The following is a 15,819-nucleotide window of genomic DNA, read 5'->3' as shown; positions in this document are numbered from 1 at the left end:
GTGAGCTCAGAGAACTTTTCAAATACATTGGTGGAAACATCTGGTAGGTAGGTTACAGCAAATCATAGGAGGAGGATCTCTGTTGTAGGCTTCTGATGTTATCTGATGACATTCTTAGTGTTTGGATTGGTGGAAGTTAGTGTTTATAATGTTCCAAAGAGATTCCCCTAAAAGTCACAAGGATGGTAGACCATACACAAGGTGTGCGGCAAATGGCTATTTAGAAGACTAAAGACAACAGAGTAATGTACTCTCAACCTGTAACATTCCAACTCTCCACAACCACAGTTCTCATCCCTTAATTAAATTTGAGGCACTTGAACTTGGTGTGCCTTTTTTTTTTTTTTCTGGAAACTTCAGTATACGGGAAGAAGGGTACCAGTGGGATCAGTGTGTGTGTGTGTGTGTGTGTGTGTGTGTTTGTGTGTGTGTGTGTGTGTGTGTGTGTGTGTGTGTGTGTGTGTGTATGAATGACAGAGGACATACCCTGGCCTTTCTCAGGATGGAGGTAACACCTATGCATCCTCCTACCCTTCCCTCCCTTGTTTGGGTCTCAGGGGCAGCTTTCTGACCTACCTGTTCTGGGCTTCCACTGACTGCCTCTCTGCTTGCAGATCCTGGGTGCCGTGATCCTGGGCTTTGGAGTGTGGATTCTCGCAGACAAGAACAGCTTCATTTCTGTCCTGCGTAAGACACCCCCTGCCCCACAGACAGCCTGCCCTTGAGGGGAGGGACATATGTGTGCAGCTGCCCTCAGGGACGTGGCCAGCTCCTGTTGCTGACGGCTGCACAGGGGCCCTTGCCAGGGTCCAGGACAAATTCCTGCTCACAGACAAAGCCACCATTGTCTGCAGATCCCTGGGTGACTGGGCTGGGGGTGGAGGAACTCATTCTCTTCACCCTCAGAAAAGCTTCTCACATCCTTTGTCCCTGTGTTTGACTGTACGGCGAAATGTAGGCTGCAGTCGCGTCCCACTTCCGAGGGCCGTAGGAAAGAGCCAGGAATGGCAGACAGTCAGGTGCATACAGGGTCCTAGCCCAATAGCCCTGTTCTGCTCCCACTGGAGGAGTGAAGGAACAGAGCCATTAAGACAGCGACTGAAGTTCATACAACTCCTGATGGTGATTTGCAAGACCCAACCCCACGAGCTCTGGTCCTGAATGAGCCCAGGATGGGGTGAGCCTCCATGCAAGGCTCCTTCTGTTCTTCACAAGTAGAGGTGACCAGCATGGGTTGGCCGAGGACACAGTGACTGACCTCCTGCCTCCTCCCTTGGGAGGCCCTCATGACTGGCTGTGTTGGCCTGTCCCAGTTCTGGGTGGGGAAGGGTGGAGCCTGCCAGGAGCACTCTGTGCCAGCCATTTCCCAGTGAGTGGCAGGCCTTGGCCCTCTTCACTTTCAGCAGCTGTCCCAAGCAGCTGGATTGGACTCTGGCCAGTCTGACAGCTGTTTGACCTAAATGAGACAGAACCTGGCTGGGACATAGAGAGCAGGGTCTACACCTGTCGCCTAGGTTCCCAGGGCCGGGCCTTGCCCCAGGAGGTAGAAAGCAGGGATGGTCCTGCTGTGAGCTGTCAGTGTCTGGGTTAGGGTTGGGCGGGGTTTCTGTGCCCACCCCCATACTCCAATGCCCACCCACAGGGAGAAGCTCTCCTTAGACCTGGTCTGGCTTGATGACTCCATCCCACACCCAGTAGGCACTGTGCCAGGGTGCAAAGGCTGCAGGCCACCTCATTCCGGCTTGCATTCTGCCCCGTGTGATCAAGCCTTAAAGGCTCTGACCGTCCACAGCTCTGTAAATTCCAGGCCCAGGTCACACCCATCACACACCCACCTACTACTGTTCTGTGTTTACAACAGCCTCTAGGGGTTCAAAGGCAGCCAGGGCCCAGAAACACTGATCTGTGAGGCTGGGGCGGGTGGATTGCTGTGATATCTAGGCCAGCGTGGGCTATAGGGTGAAACTTATTTCAAAAAAACACAAAACAAAAACAAAGTCAAAATACAGAGGAAAGAAACGCTGATCTAGGAGCCCAGGCACTTGGGGAAACTGAGGCTGGTAGAGGCCCTACTTACAAGGGAGTGTCAAAATGGGACCTAGGGCTCCTGATTTGCTGTATGACATAGCCGTCCCTTACCTAGACACCCCGTTGCCGTAAATCCCTGGTACTGGGCTCCACTCTCCTCCATCATCCCCTTTTACAGAGGAAAAAAATCCAAAGCACAAGGAGGAGGGGGTAACCTGCCTGAGGGCACACGGATAGGCGGTAAGGGAGTGGGGATGGCAGCCGTGCCCTGGCCCTTGTACCATGTGACTGCTCTGACCCTCAAGGTGGGCTCTTCAGAAGAGAAAGCAGGCAGGCATGGTTAAGAGGGAGCCCTGGATGCAGGGTGTGGGGGGGAGTGGGGGTTGTCAGTCATCACAGATCTGCTGTGTGGTCCTCGGCAGGTGACTTTACCTCTCTGCACTACTTCACCTACAGAGCAGCGATGAGAGCAGTGTGCCCCGTGAGACTGTGAGACCGCTTGGAGTGGTTGTGTAATACGGTTTAATCCTTATGACCCTGAGGCACAGCACAAAGTCTCATTTTTCAGAGGAACAAGGAGGAAGTGGTTTGCCGCCAGCTGTGGCATGCTGGCAGACTGGTCACCTGAATGGGTGCTGCCCAGTCCTTTCCGTTTGTATGGCCTGCTCTCTCTTGCCCTGGTCCCCTGCTGGCTGAGTCAGACACACTTTCCCGCTGTACACAGGGCAGGGGCCACCCAAGGATAGACACTTGTCAGTTGCCAAGTCAGGCTGCTCAGATTCAGGTAGACAGAGACTGAGTGGGGACAGCAGGTCTTGGCGTCTCACAGGGCCAGCTCCCTGTACCGGAGCTTTCCTCAGCCTCAGGGAAGCTCCTAGGGAGACCCGGGTATGAATTCTACCTCCCCAGACGGTGCTGGCTTGTGCCAAGGGCTTTAGTCCAAGGGCCTTGCTCAGGGCTGCATGAGCTGGTTCATGGCATCCTTCTTGTCCCAGCCAGCCCGTCCTCTGGAGCCCAGACCCATCTCTGTGACCCCAGAAAGTGAGGCCGGTGTGAGGAGCTTAACTCCAGGAGTTCCCACTCACTCCAGGGGACTTTCCCAAGCTTCTTGGAGATTCTGAGTGGAGCTGCAAAGAGGCTTCCCCAGGACCATAGCAGCAAGGAGGGCGGGCCTGGGTCTTCCTGAGTTCTGGAATATTACCTAAGGTCATAGGGCCTTCTGCTACCCATGCCCCAGCTGCATCTGTTTCCAGGGACATTGCCCACTCCATCCCACCCCGCAGCCAGCACCTTTGTGATCAAGCAGTGAGAATGACCAAGTAGGTCTATGTCACCCCTGAAGGAGGGTCTGAGTTGGCCCCGGCTGGGCCTCATCCCTAGAGGGCCATATGAAGGATTCCTTCCCTCCAGCAGAGTTTGACCCCAAGGCCCTGTGTGAATCTGAGTCTCAGGTTCCTCTAGCCAGGCATGGTGGCATGCCAGCGCTCGGAGGCAGAAGGATCAGGAGTTTAAGCCTAGGCTGTAACAAGACCTTGTTCAAATAGAAAACAAAACCAACAAAAAGAATTCCCCTGTTGTGCTAGGCATGGTGGCACATCTTTAATCCCAGCAGAGGCAGGCTGATCTCTGTGAGTTGGAGGCCAGCCTGGTCTACAAGTGAGTTCCAGGACAGCCAGGGCTACACAGAGAGATTCCATCTCAAAACAAAACACAGAAAGAGTCCCTTGTTGCTTCTACCTTCCATCCTCTGACCACAGGCCCCACCTTCCCTTGTGAGGTCTGCCCAGCTCCCCAGTGCCGTTCCCTGGTGGGTCCCCATTTTCCCCATAGGTACAGCCTTCCCAGACATGCCCAACTCCCCTCCCTCCCTCACCCCTGCATCTCCTTTGACTTCTGCTCTCTACAAAGCATGCCAGACTGCTGCCCCAGTTAACATCTTCCCACCCTCCAGCCTCTCCCTGCACCATGGTCTCGGCCAGCATGGGCATCTGCAGGTCTTCAGGGCCTTCAACAGAACCTCTGTGGTGTCTGCTTCCTGACCTACATGCTCCTCCAAATGCCAGGCCTGCCATGCGGGGCCTCCCGGGAAATACAACCCCCGGCCGCACCCTCCTGCTTTCAGAGTCTCTGGGTTCAGGGAAAATCAGGTGTGAGGTGTAGAGAACAATAAGGAAGAAAAATAACCTTAGGCTGGATGAGAGCGGAGTGCAGCTGGACCCAAGACCAGCAGAGGGTAGAAACGTGGCTGCCCCCACCCCAGTTCCTGAGAGTCAGGCAGTAGTCCTGGACTCAGGCTGCCTTTGCCCTGCGGCTCACGGCTCACTGGGTGGATGCCTTTCTCTTTCAGAAACCTCGTCCAGCTCACTGCAGGTTGGAGCCTATGTCTTCATCGGCGTGGGCGCCATCACCATGCTCATGGGGCTCCTGGGCTGTATTGGTGCTGTCAATGAGGTCCGCTGCCTGCTGGGGCTGGTGAGTCGAGGCCCTGGGGCCCAGATCTCCAGGTGGGGAGTTCTTCCTGGAAGGAGGACAGACGTCCCTGGGCCATAGCTAACTCTGTACCTCTTTGTCCGCAGTACTTCGTCTTCCTTCTGCTGATCCTCATTGCGCAGGTGACCGTAGGGGTCCTGTTCTACTTCAATGCTGGCAAGGTGAGCGCTCTTCTTTTGCACTTCCAGGGGGTGAGGTCCCGTGAGGCAGGTACCTTGGCTATGGAGCAGACAGGAAGCCACTCAGTTGCCACAGGCAGCCCAGGAGGTCATAGACAGCCCCCCCGCAAAGGACACTACCCCCCTCTAGGTGACCAAGGCTGTGAGAGTGGCCAAGCAGAACTGTCTCCCCGACTGGGCACCTGCTGTGTGTACTGGCACCATCTAGAAGCTTCCATGCTGACAGATAGAGAAACAAATGCTTTTTATTGAGGTAGGGTCTCACTATCAGACCAGGCTGGCCCAGAGCTCAGAGATCCATCTGCCTCTGCCTCCTGAATGCTGGTATTAAATGTGGGTACCACCATGTCTGGAGAAGTGGATGCTGAGGGAAAACACTGATCATAGTCACCCGGACCCCAGCGTCTCTGTTGCTGGGTCCACAAAGGCCACAGACGAAGCTCAGTGGTGACCTTGTTACACCTGTGCTGTCACTAGTCACCAGCCAGGCCATGTGAGGGGCGGGGTCATACCCGGGCCTCCATCCTGCCAGGGGAGAAGTGAGGCAGGCTCTCTGACTCCCTTCAGAGGCCCCACTGGGGCCCAGCTGAGCCCTGGGCCTCCCTCTCTTCCTGCTGTGCAGTCTGGGGCAAGGGTTTCTTGCGTGGTCATAGGTCCTTCTTGGGAACTGAGAACATTGGTTCAACATTCAGTTTTGCAGAACGGAGAAGGAGCCTGGTGCTGTGTTCTACACACACAGTTTGTCGCTTGCTCATTTCTTAAAACCGTGCAGACCAGAGGGGAGGAATCTCATTTTCAGATGTGGGAGCTGAAGCATAGAGAAGTTAAGCAACTTTTCCATGTTCACACAGCTAGTGAGCAGCAGAGGCAGGATGGGAATTCAGGCCTTCTGGTTTCAGTGGTCATGCTGATAAAATATTCACCACAGTGGTTCCTTACCTCAGACTGCTTTGGTTTATAATTCACCCCCAGCCTGTTCCCCACGTAAGCTGGGCACAGGGCTCCCAGAGTGGGCATAGGGCTCCCAGAGTGGGCACAGGGCTCCCAGAGTGGACATAGGGCTCCCAGAGTGGGCATAGGGCTCCCAGAGTGGACACAGGGCTCCCAGAGTGGGCACAGGGCTCCCAGAGTGGGCACAGGGTTCCCAGAGTGGGCACAGGGTTCCCAGAGTGGGCACAGGGTTCCCAGAGTGGGCATAGGGCTCCCAGAGTGGGCATAGAGCTCCCAGCATGGGCATAGGGCTCCCAGAGTGGGCACAGGGCTCCCAGCGTTGGCATAGGCTCCCAGTGTGGGCATAGAGCTCCCAGTATGGGCATAGGGCTCCCAGAGTGGGCACAGGGCTCTTAGAGTGGGCACAGGGCTCCCAGAGTGGGCACAGGGCTCCCAGCATGGGCACAGGGCTCTCAGAGTGGGCATAGGGCTCCCAGCATGGGCATAGGGCTCCCAGTGTGGGCATAGGGCTCCCAGAGTGGGCATAGGGCTCCCAGAGTGGGCATAGAGCTCCCAGAGTGGGCACAGGGCTCCCAGCATGGGCACAGGTCTCTCAGAGTGGGCATAGGGCTCCCAGCGTGGGCATAGGGTTCCCAGCATGGGCATAGGGCTCCCAGTGTGGGCATAGGGCAGCTGCAGTCACAGTGAGAGAGAAGGGAGCCTGTGCCAAGAAGCAGAGCTGCATTGCTGACCCTGGACTGCTGAGGGCTGACCTGAGCCCTGAGCCTCCAGGGGGCCAAGGCAAAAGAGGAAATGGTGGAGTTCTAGATGAAAAGAGGCTCACTTGGATGTCAGGCAGGAAGCCGCGGTTAGGGGAGGGAAGCTCCTTACCCAGCAGGGTGTAGGGTCAGGTTCTCATTTGTCCCTTGTGTGGCTTTTCTGGGACCCAATCAGGGTGCCTTGCAATGCAGTTAGGTAGGAAGCTGGTGCCCTCTGCAGGGGGTCTGAGCCACCCCCACCCTCCCCCCAGTGGAGCCACCATCTCATGGTGATGACAGCAGCACCCTCTGGGCGGCCATCAACCCCATGTCAGGGGCCAAGCATGAACATAACCTGTTTTAAATTTACAAACCTTTCCCATCCAAGAAACAGAGGCCAGGTGCCTTTGGCCACAGTCACACACTCAGCAGCCTCAGAGTGACTTCCCCAGGGTCCTTCTGCCTGCCGACCCCCATCTGTGGTGGAAGCCCAGGAACCCGCCTCCGGCTGCCTCCAGTCCTGGATCAGGGCTGGCTGAGGGGTCAGGCCTTGGCTCTTTCCAGTGCTGTGTGCCCCACAGCCCTTCCTCTGCCACCTGGCCACCTCAGGCTCCACACCTCACTCCTTCCCCCATAGGACGGGGATCCCCTGGGCTGGAGAGGCTCTGGCCCTGCACCCCTGAGTTGGAAGGAGCATAATTTCCCACTCTAGGCACATTGTAAACCACAGCAGGAGACTAAACATCCCGTGGTGACGTTTATTCCTGCTGACAGGCACAGCTGGGGAGGTGGGGCAGGGTTTCTCAGGGCAGAGGAAGAGGCCTTCTAGAAGAGGGGCTGGCCCTCCTCAAGGGCCCATGGTTCTGAGACCCCAGGCGGGAAGTCCCCCAATCTCTTTCTGCCTCAGCTTCCTCTTCTGTGGAATGGTGCTTCAGGCCACTCTCCCTTGGGTGTGTCTCTGTCAGGTATGTCCTCTGAGACAGCAGCTGCAGCCACTCACGGCAGTGTGGTCCACGAGCAGGACACCAGGGCCCCTGTACCCCATAGCTGGTGTCCCTGAGGAAGTCAGTGGGTACAATTGTGCTAATGCCCTTCTGGGCTATGACATGTCACCAACCCTTTCTGGTTGTTCTGAGACTGGGTTTCCTAGACTCCAGCCTGGCCTTAGAGTTACTTTGTTACCAAGGATAACTTTGAACTTGTGATACTTCTTTGTGCCCCACCTCTCCCAAGTGCTAGGAGTACAGTCTCTGTCTCTGTCTCTGTCTCTATCTCTGTCTCTGTCTCTGTCTCTGTCTCTCTCTCTCTCTCTCTCTCTCTCACACACACACACACACACACACACACACACACACACCTGTGTTATTTAGTCTGTGGATGAGACCCAGGGCTTTGTGTGAGCCAGGAAAGCACTTAGCCACCAAGCCACACCCCCAGGCTTTCCAGTCCCTCTATAAGATCTGAATGCTTCTAGGGCTCCTTCCAGTGCTGTGTGGACAGTGGTAAAGGTAGAGGGTGCGCAGCCCAGGGCCCTTGGCTGGCCAGTGGACATCATGGCATCACTGACTGGAGACTTTGCTGGGCCTGATGAGGGCTCATGGGTAACAAATGCACCCACCATAGTCAATAGGCCAGCCTGAGTGAGCAAGACTCGGGGTGAAGTCACAGCGACCTAAGGTGCAGTCGCCATCCATTGGCTGTTGGCTGCTGTGTCTTCACCGAGCCAGTGTTGGGAGCAGGGCCAGGCCTGGCGTTGGGGGGCCTGCTCCTTGGCAAGCTCTGGTGCTGATTGCTGTGTGCCTTGGGTGAAGTTACACACACCCTCTGAGCCGTGCAGATATCTAGGCCTGGGATTCTGCTGATCCTCCCTAGGGCAGTAGAGAGTGAGAGGGCCGGGGAAGAAATGAGGTCTTCCTAATTTCCTGTGACGGCCACATGATAGCGTCCTATTAACGTGTACAGAGAGAGGTGTTAAGAACCCAGATTGGGTTTGAGTGCAGGGCTCAGAGCTAGAACTGCAGGAGAAAGGGTTCCTGTGGGGGAGGGGTGGGGCCAGATTGTTCCAGAGAGGGTGGTAGGCCAGCTGGATCATTCCCAGCGCCAGGAAGCCTGAGGTCACAAGTGTACTCAAGCCGTGGCAGAGGTGGTGGGTCAGGTCTGCAGAGATAAAACCTTCTCTGTGAACAGTCTGCTCTTGTGGGAGGGAGTGTTCCAGTCACAGGACAGGTGGCCTTGGCTTCCCAGCTGTGAAGGGAGAAGGCAGCAGGCTCTTGGTTGCCCAGGGTCACAGAGACATGGGTGGAGTCTCTCAAGTGAGCCCTGAGACCTGGAGTCTGACTCTGCACTGGGAAGGACCCAGGCTCTCTGTCAGACTGTGGATTGCACTCGGGTGGTCATTAGAGGTGACATATGTCTCATGGCCCAAGTGGAGGGCCTCATTCCTAGCAGACCCTCAAAAGGAGCACCACACAGCATCTTCAGAGGGACCCTGCGGGCCGTGCTGGGCTGCTCCAACACATTGGAGGGGACTTTGCAGTGTCCCACAGAACCTGGAGCGTGACCACGGGAAGGAGGGCAGAGGGCACCAGTCATCTTTGTAAAGGACTTAAGTGGTCCTATGTAGTCAAAGCTAGGACTTAAGGAGACCAATGCCGGCGAGACAGGGGGAGACTAATGAAGTGTGGTGAGCTGCTTGCATTGAGAGACTCCCAACCATGCTTTTGTAGGGTACTGTACTCTCCATGACAGGAAGTGTTTAAGCAGGAAGGTGTGGGAAGGAGTCTTGAGTTGGGTGCTGTACTTGAAGGTCCTTCGCCATTCAGACTCAGAAGCAGCACTCTGCCTGGAGAAATAGCAGCACAGCCTTGGCAGGTGTGTGTGTGTGTGTGTGTGTGTGTGTGTGTGTGTGTGTGTGTGTGTGTGTGTGTGTGTCCGTCCGTCCGTCCAGGTGGAGGCCTCTGGGATCACAGGAGCTGTATAGATCTGGGTTACAGAATCTGCCACAGGCTGGCTGTGTGACCCAGGAGGCCTGGGGGTCACATTAGGAGGAACAATTTGACAAGTTGGGGAGGATGGTGGGGTTGACACCATCCCAGGAACGGACCAAGAGGACAAGAGACTCCTAATCAGCTATGAGTCTCCAAAGCTATGACAGCCCTCAACCCTCCCCCTGAGGTGGCTTGTCCCCCAGGGAGCCTCTCAACACACTCCTCTAACACAAGAAGCCCACACACATGTGTGTACATCACCAAGTGACAGCCTGAGTCTCCCAACCCAGCTGTGTCAGCCACATCCTGGACTACAGGATGCTGAATGATCGCCATGGAAATTACCCACCCTGGTGGAAATTACCCAGGGCCTCTATCACCTTCTGGTATCTGTGACAGTTGTGGAGGAGACAGGGAAGTCCGGCTGTCATGGCAACCATACTGGGAAAATACAGAGCCCTGTGGCCACAAAAGGAGGCCTACCACAAGGGGAGGATGTGGAAGTGGTTGGGAGGTGGGCTTTCGACGCCTGGGGATTATCTGCTTACCAGGGACTAGAAGTGAGGCCCAGATGGTCAGGCCAGTCAGACCCAAGACCTGTAGGCAGACGGCCCAGCTGTGCGGAGCGCAAACCGCAGGGGCTTCTCTGGCATGTGGTTGAATGCTGAGGGAGCTTTGTGGATGACTGGAAATCTGGGTTCGGGGAGAAGACAAGTCCACGTCCTAACTTCAGTGCCTGCCCATGGTCATGTGACCTGGCTGAGTTCACACACCTCTCTGGGCCTGCGATGAGGGAACAGCAGGGATGGCCAGGGCCACAGGCCTGGTGGGAGGGTCAGGAGATATCGCAGTTACTATGTTCCGTAAGTCAAGCCCCTGTTGACAATGGATTGGAGAGATTTGCAAACTGTAGAATTCCATGATGCTTTTTCTTGGCTTTCTCCTTCTTTCCCTCTTGTTGATTGGTTTGTCTTTTGAGTCGGGGGGCGGGGGGGGGGGGGGAGTCTCATGTAGTCTAGGCTGGTCTCAAAGTGATTACTACATAGCCAAAGATGACCTTGAACTTCTCACCCTCCTCCTTCCATCTGCGGGGTTCTGGAGTGCTGGGATTACAGGTGTGTGCCACCATGCCCAGTTTATGCCATGCTGGAGACTGACCCCAGGTTGGCCTAGGCAAGTTCTGTGCTGACTGAGTCCCAGCCCCAGCCGGTGAGGCTTTTGGAAGCCGATGCTGGGAGCTTTCCTGGGAGGGAAGGATGCTGAGAGCACTCGCTGGTCCCCTGCGTGGAGGAGGGAAGTAGCCAGCAGCCCAGCTGCTGGCACAGCTGGAGGAGGAGAGCATCCTGGGTGCAGCACTAAAGGCTCCCCTTGGGAGGCTGGGGGAAGAGCACACTAAATGCTGATACCGGGAAGAAGGGCAAGTGTGTGGCCTTCCTCACCACAGCCATCTGTCTGGGTCCCTCGCTGGCAAGCAGGTGAGGGCGGCCAGCTTGCCCACTGTGCTAGGGAAGCCAGCAGGAACTGGTCCATATCCCCACCCTCGCAGATCTCACCTCGCTCTGGGGCTACCTGCAGATCTTTTGCACCACAGCTAGCCCCAGAGTGAGGTGAGACCCGAAAGGTCTCCATCCGCAGAGCTGGCTGGTAGTGAGAAGCTGTGAGACCATGGCCTGTGTCCTCTGATGCGCTCCTCTGCCTTACACCCCTGGGCTTCCTCACACCACCTACCATGGGATTCCCCAGCGGGGTGAGGACCACTAGTCAGGATGTGGACTGTGAGGTCTAGGGAGGGAGGGCAACCATGAAGGGTCAGGCAGCTCTGCACCCCACCCCTCTAACAGACAGGCGGACCTCAGCCTCCTGTGGTACTGCTGGCTGGAGGGAGGAGAGCCTGGTCCAGGGGCTGAGACTGAAACGGGCTTCCGGTTGGGGTCCCTCAGCTGCCTGCCCTGCAGTCTCAGAACTTTCCGGAGAAACTGCAGCCCACTCCACAAAAGCAAGGAATAGGAAGGACATGCTCAGCCTCTTGTTTTGGCTTTCTCCAGGAGATGGGTCTTATGCCCAGCCTCTCTGAAGACCAACCATGGGAAAAGTGTATTTATTATCTATATCCATACACCTAGCTCCACTCCAGCTGTCGGGGACTCTAGCCAGCACCCAGAGCCAGCCCATCCCCCCACCGTTGAGGAAAGAGACCCTAAGCCCAAAGAGATGAGCTTGTGGTGCCAACACTTAACCCTGTAGGACAAGGAGGGCAGGGCAGGGCGACAGAGGGAGCCAGCCATGTTCATATACAAGGGAACAGCATTCTGGGCAGAGGGAACAGCATGAAAGCAGCAAGAGGTCTTCTGTAGTGGGGCACAGCAGGGAAGGGCAGGCAAGCAGGGCCGGGAAGACCTGGGCAAGTGCTGTGGGACCCTCTAAGTCACTGAGAGGACATTGACATGTCTCCTGAAAGGTGTGGGAGGCCACAGGAGGCTTTTCCGCATGGACAGGAAAGATGAATGGTTAAGGGATAGACCACAGGCAGATAAGCCTGCCAAGTGGGTACTAGGAATTAGCAGGAAGTTGGTCAAAATCCTCCGTAGCCATGAGTGTGGCCTGGGATTGCCGTGGTGGAGGAGGTGGTCTGTGTCAGCCTGAGCAGCCGTGAGGCTCAGGTTCAAGTCCATCCCTGACCCTCAAATCCCTCTACAGCTGAAGCAGGAGGTGGGCAACATGGTGATGGACATCATTCAGAACTACAAGGTCAATGCCAGCAGCAGCCGTGAGGAGAGCCTGCAGGAGGCTTGGGACTACGTGCAGGCGCAGGTGAGGAGGGCTGGCGGTGACACGGGGCGCACATCTGCAGTCTGATGTCTGCACAGTGAGGGCGTGTGGTTGTGTTGCCCTTGGGGACGGGACACAAGTGTTCCTGGCCCCCAAGCACAGCCTTGGAGGTAGCTCCTGGGCTCACAGTGCTGACTCTTGTTTGTTGGACCTGGAAAGGTGGTCCCTTTCTGGTGTCACAGAGTGAGTGAGGCCTGCCTTTGTCTGCTTAGTGGGACAGAGACTGTAGCACCCACCCCTGGGGGGGGGGGGTCCAGCCTTTCTGACAGACTCCTGACCGCTGGGGAGAGTCTGGAGTTCATCTCTCCTGTGCATGCTTGCAGCGCCCCCTTCTGGCTGCCGCGGACTGAGCTTGGGTACACGAGATGGCCCAGAGGGTGTCAGAATGGATACCAGCCCCTCCTCCCATTTGATCCCCAGAGGGACCCATGGGTGGCAGCTTGAGGTTCCATCCCAGGAAGACTTTCTGCCTTCTGGATGAGAGCATTGTGTGCTTTAAAACAGCAGAATCGATCCTGTTTCCTTTTTCACTTTGGTGACTAGGAAGCTCAGTGCCCGATTTCAGCAGCTGATGCTGAGCACTGAGAGGTAACCCTGGCCTTGACTGTGCCTAAGCTTGCTGGGCCCATCTGTGCACATTGTCTGCCTCACCCCATAGGGACCTTAGTTCCTTTTCTTCATTTGTGGAAACCTCAGCCCAGCTTGAAGTGGCAGAACTGGGATTTGAACCCGGCCCCTGGTCGCAGATCCCCATGCTCAGCCTTTACCACCTGCCAAGCCTCACAACCCACCACACGCCTTGCCTCGCACTTGAATTCACTCCCTCCACTCTGTATGCATATGCGAATTGTTTCTCCTTTGGGCTGTCTGCTGTGTTGGTAGTACCAAGGAGAGCAGCGAGCAAGCAAGCAAGCGCTACTTCTCAGAAGCCTTTTGAAGTCCCTGTGACACACAGGACCTAAGTTCAGCCCACACTCTACACCACTCCTGGGGGCCCAGAAGTGGCCAATCCGAGTCTCCCCCAGGATGTGGGCTGCTGGGGATGGGCTGAGTGGCCGATCACAGCCTGTCCCGACCCCTCACAGGTGGAGTGCTGTGGCTGGGTCAGCTTCTACAACTGGACAGAGAACTCGGAGATCAGGAACTCTACGGAGACCCTTTACCCCTGCTCCTGTGAGGTCACGGGGGAGGAGGACAACAGGCGCATTGTGAAGAAGGGGTTCTGCGAGGGCCAGGGCAACAGCACCCAGGGCCAAAACCTCCCAGAAGAGTGGCCTGTGTACCAGGAGGTGTGTTGGGGCGGGGCTGGATGGGGCCCTCCTACCCTGAGAGGGTGGGTGTTCCACAGCCATTAGGCCTGCCTGGGCTATCACTGGGCCTCCTTCCCTCCTGAGTCCCCTCCCTGTATGCTCCATCTACAAGCATCGGGAGACAGGGAGCCCTGGGCAGGCCCCTGCCCTGCTGTGGTGCATGGTGGCTGACGTGGAGTCTTCCCGCAGGGGTGCATGAAGAAGGTGCAGGCGTGGCTGCAGGAGAACCTGGGCATCCTCCTGGGCGTCTGTGTTGGCGTCGCTGTCATTGAGGTCTGTCCCTCCTCCCCCAGCCTTCCTCGGGGCGGGGCATTGTTTCACAAATCCTCTTCCCTATTGTCCCTGCACTGATATCCTGTGGGGTGAGTGGTCCATGGGCGTCTAGAGGTGCTCTAACCTTAGCCCGTCTAGCTGTGTGATATCAGACAGGGCACTGCCCCTCTCTGGGCCTCCTTTAGCAGCCTGCTGTCAGGTGGTTGTGACTGGAGCCCAGGGTTGAGCTGGATGGTAGGGGTCTGGGACCGGGGCCGGCCATCCTGACTTCTGTCTGTCCTTTACAGCTGCTGGGGTTGCTCTTGTCCATCTGTTTGTGCCGGCACATTCATTCTGAAGACTACAGCAAGGTCCCCAAGTACTGAGGCTGCTGACGTTCCCCTCTGTCCTGTGTCTCTCCACCCTCAGCCTCTGATGGGGCCTCTCTGGCTCTTTCCCCCATGGCCGGTGCGCCGTCCACCTCTAAGGCCTCTGGCTCATCCTGAACAGGCCGCATCAGGGACTCTCTGGGCCTGGACCCTTCTCCCTGCCCCTCTGCTGCCAGTTTGGAGCCCTGGCTGTTCTGTGGCTCTTACTTACTGTCTGGGACCCATTAACAGCTTGAAATGGCTCCCAGTGTTACTGTACAGAATGGCTGGGTCCCCACCCTGAAGTCATATTATATTGTATTAAATACCAGGGAAGGTGGGTGTAGCAGCCATGGCTGCCCAAGGACTTCCCACAAGAAAGGTTAGTGGCCCCCCCCCCCATTATGACGCTTTCTTTGTGGGTTTTTCATGTTTCTGTGGGAGACAGACAGAGTAGGCAGTCTTTCCCCACACCTGACAGCTCCCCCCCAACCCCTAGCAGCTCAGCCCAGCAGGGGTTGGGGGGCGGGAACTGCCCCAGGCAGCCGCTAGTGAGCTCTTCCGTGATGAGGGACGCGACTGCTTAGGGGCATGGGTCCCTCAGGTCTGGCACAGGACAACTCAGCTCTGTGGACTAGGAGGAGCTGGCCTGGTGTTTCTAGACAGCTGTTCCTGTCCCCTGGGCTAAGGGTGGTTGAGGCTGTGCCTTGCAGGGTGGGGGAGGGGCCTCCATGTGCTCATCTCTGAAATCAACTATTAAAGGAGGGTTTGTACAATATAGCCTGAAGAGGTACTGTCCTGAATTATGGGGTGGAAGGGACATGGGGGTGACTGGAGGGAGACTGCTCCTTCCTCCTCAGAGACCCGGGTCCACGTGTTTGGAAGTGAGCTGTAGAGAGCCACGAAGCCACAGCACAGTCTGGCCTCTTTCTGGAGCATTGGGCTTCTATTAAGACTCACAGAAGGAAAGTTCATAATAAGTGAAGCAAGAAGGATGCGCAACTCTGGGCCTTTTGAGATGGACTGTCCCTCACAGCCTCAGCACACATGGCCTGGACAAACCCAGAGTCAAATGACATGATGGGGAAGCACACACACGCAGGAGCAGATGGCAGGTGGGAGGGCTGGCCAGGTGGCACCTCTCCCGTTCACCTGTGGGGCCCGGGAGGACAGGGACCCTTGCCTCCTAGTGAGGGCCTCTCTGGGCTGTGCAGGTGGATGCTTCCGTGGGATCCACCAGAGGGCGCTGCTGCCCCATTTTAGGAGCCCAGGGACCCAGAGGCTCCTGTTACTGCGGGCACCTGGCCTGCCCCAAGTCTGGGATTCTCTCAGCCAGCGGGGACACTTAGGACAATGCAGACTCCAGGGTTGAAGAGTGTGGGAGCTACAGAGCTGGAGGGACAAGGAATCTGCATTCCTTTTGTTTGTTTGTTTGTTGTTTTGTTTTTGTTTTTCGAGACAGGGTTTCTCTGTGTAGCTTTGGTGCCTGTCCTGGATCTCGCTCTGTAGCCCAGGTTGGCCTCGAACTCACAGAGATCCACCTGGCTCTGCCTCCCCAGTGCTGGGATTAAAGGCGTGCGCCACCACCGCCTGGCTGGAACCTGCATTCTTGCAAAGCAGGAAGTGATTCCTGCGTTGAGTTGACCTGACTTAGAGTAACAGGGTCTGGGGAGACTGAGCCAGGAGTG

At 56.5% G+C, this 15,819-nt stretch overlaps 1 protein-coding gene across 1 annotated transcript in view; it reads left to right on the top strand.

Annotated features, from left to right (window-relative positions):
- The window catches only part of Cd82 (CD82 molecule), a 45,685-nt gene extending 30,774 nt beyond the window's left edge, over nucleotides 1-14,911 (top strand). The window contains exons 4-10 of the mRNA XM_042275763.2: nucleotides 615-687; nucleotides 4,376-4,500; nucleotides 4,605-4,679; nucleotides 12,070-12,183; nucleotides 13,287-13,490; nucleotides 13,701-13,784; nucleotides 14,072-14,911. Of these exons, the coding sequence (XP_042131697.1) occupies nucleotides 615-687; nucleotides 4,376-4,500; nucleotides 4,605-4,679; nucleotides 12,070-12,183; nucleotides 13,287-13,490; nucleotides 13,701-13,784; nucleotides 14,072-14,149 (753 nt within the window). The 3' untranslated portion in view covers nucleotides 14,150-14,911. The remainder of the gene's footprint in view (nucleotides 1-614; nucleotides 688-4,375; nucleotides 4,501-4,604; nucleotides 4,680-12,069; nucleotides 12,184-13,286; nucleotides 13,491-13,700; nucleotides 13,785-14,071) is intronic.
- The last annotated feature ends 908 nt before the right edge of the window (nucleotides 14,912-15,819 follow it).

The sequence above is a fragment of the Peromyscus maniculatus genome, chromosome 4, assembly GCF_049852395.1.
Source record: "Peromyscus maniculatus bairdii isolate BWxNUB_F1_BW_parent chromosome 4, HU_Pman_BW_mat_3.1, whole genome shotgun sequence".
Taxonomy (NCBI): Eukaryota; Metazoa; Chordata; class Mammalia; order Rodentia; family Cricetidae; genus Peromyscus; species Peromyscus maniculatus.
This window is presented reverse-complemented; position numbering and strand designations above follow the sequence as displayed.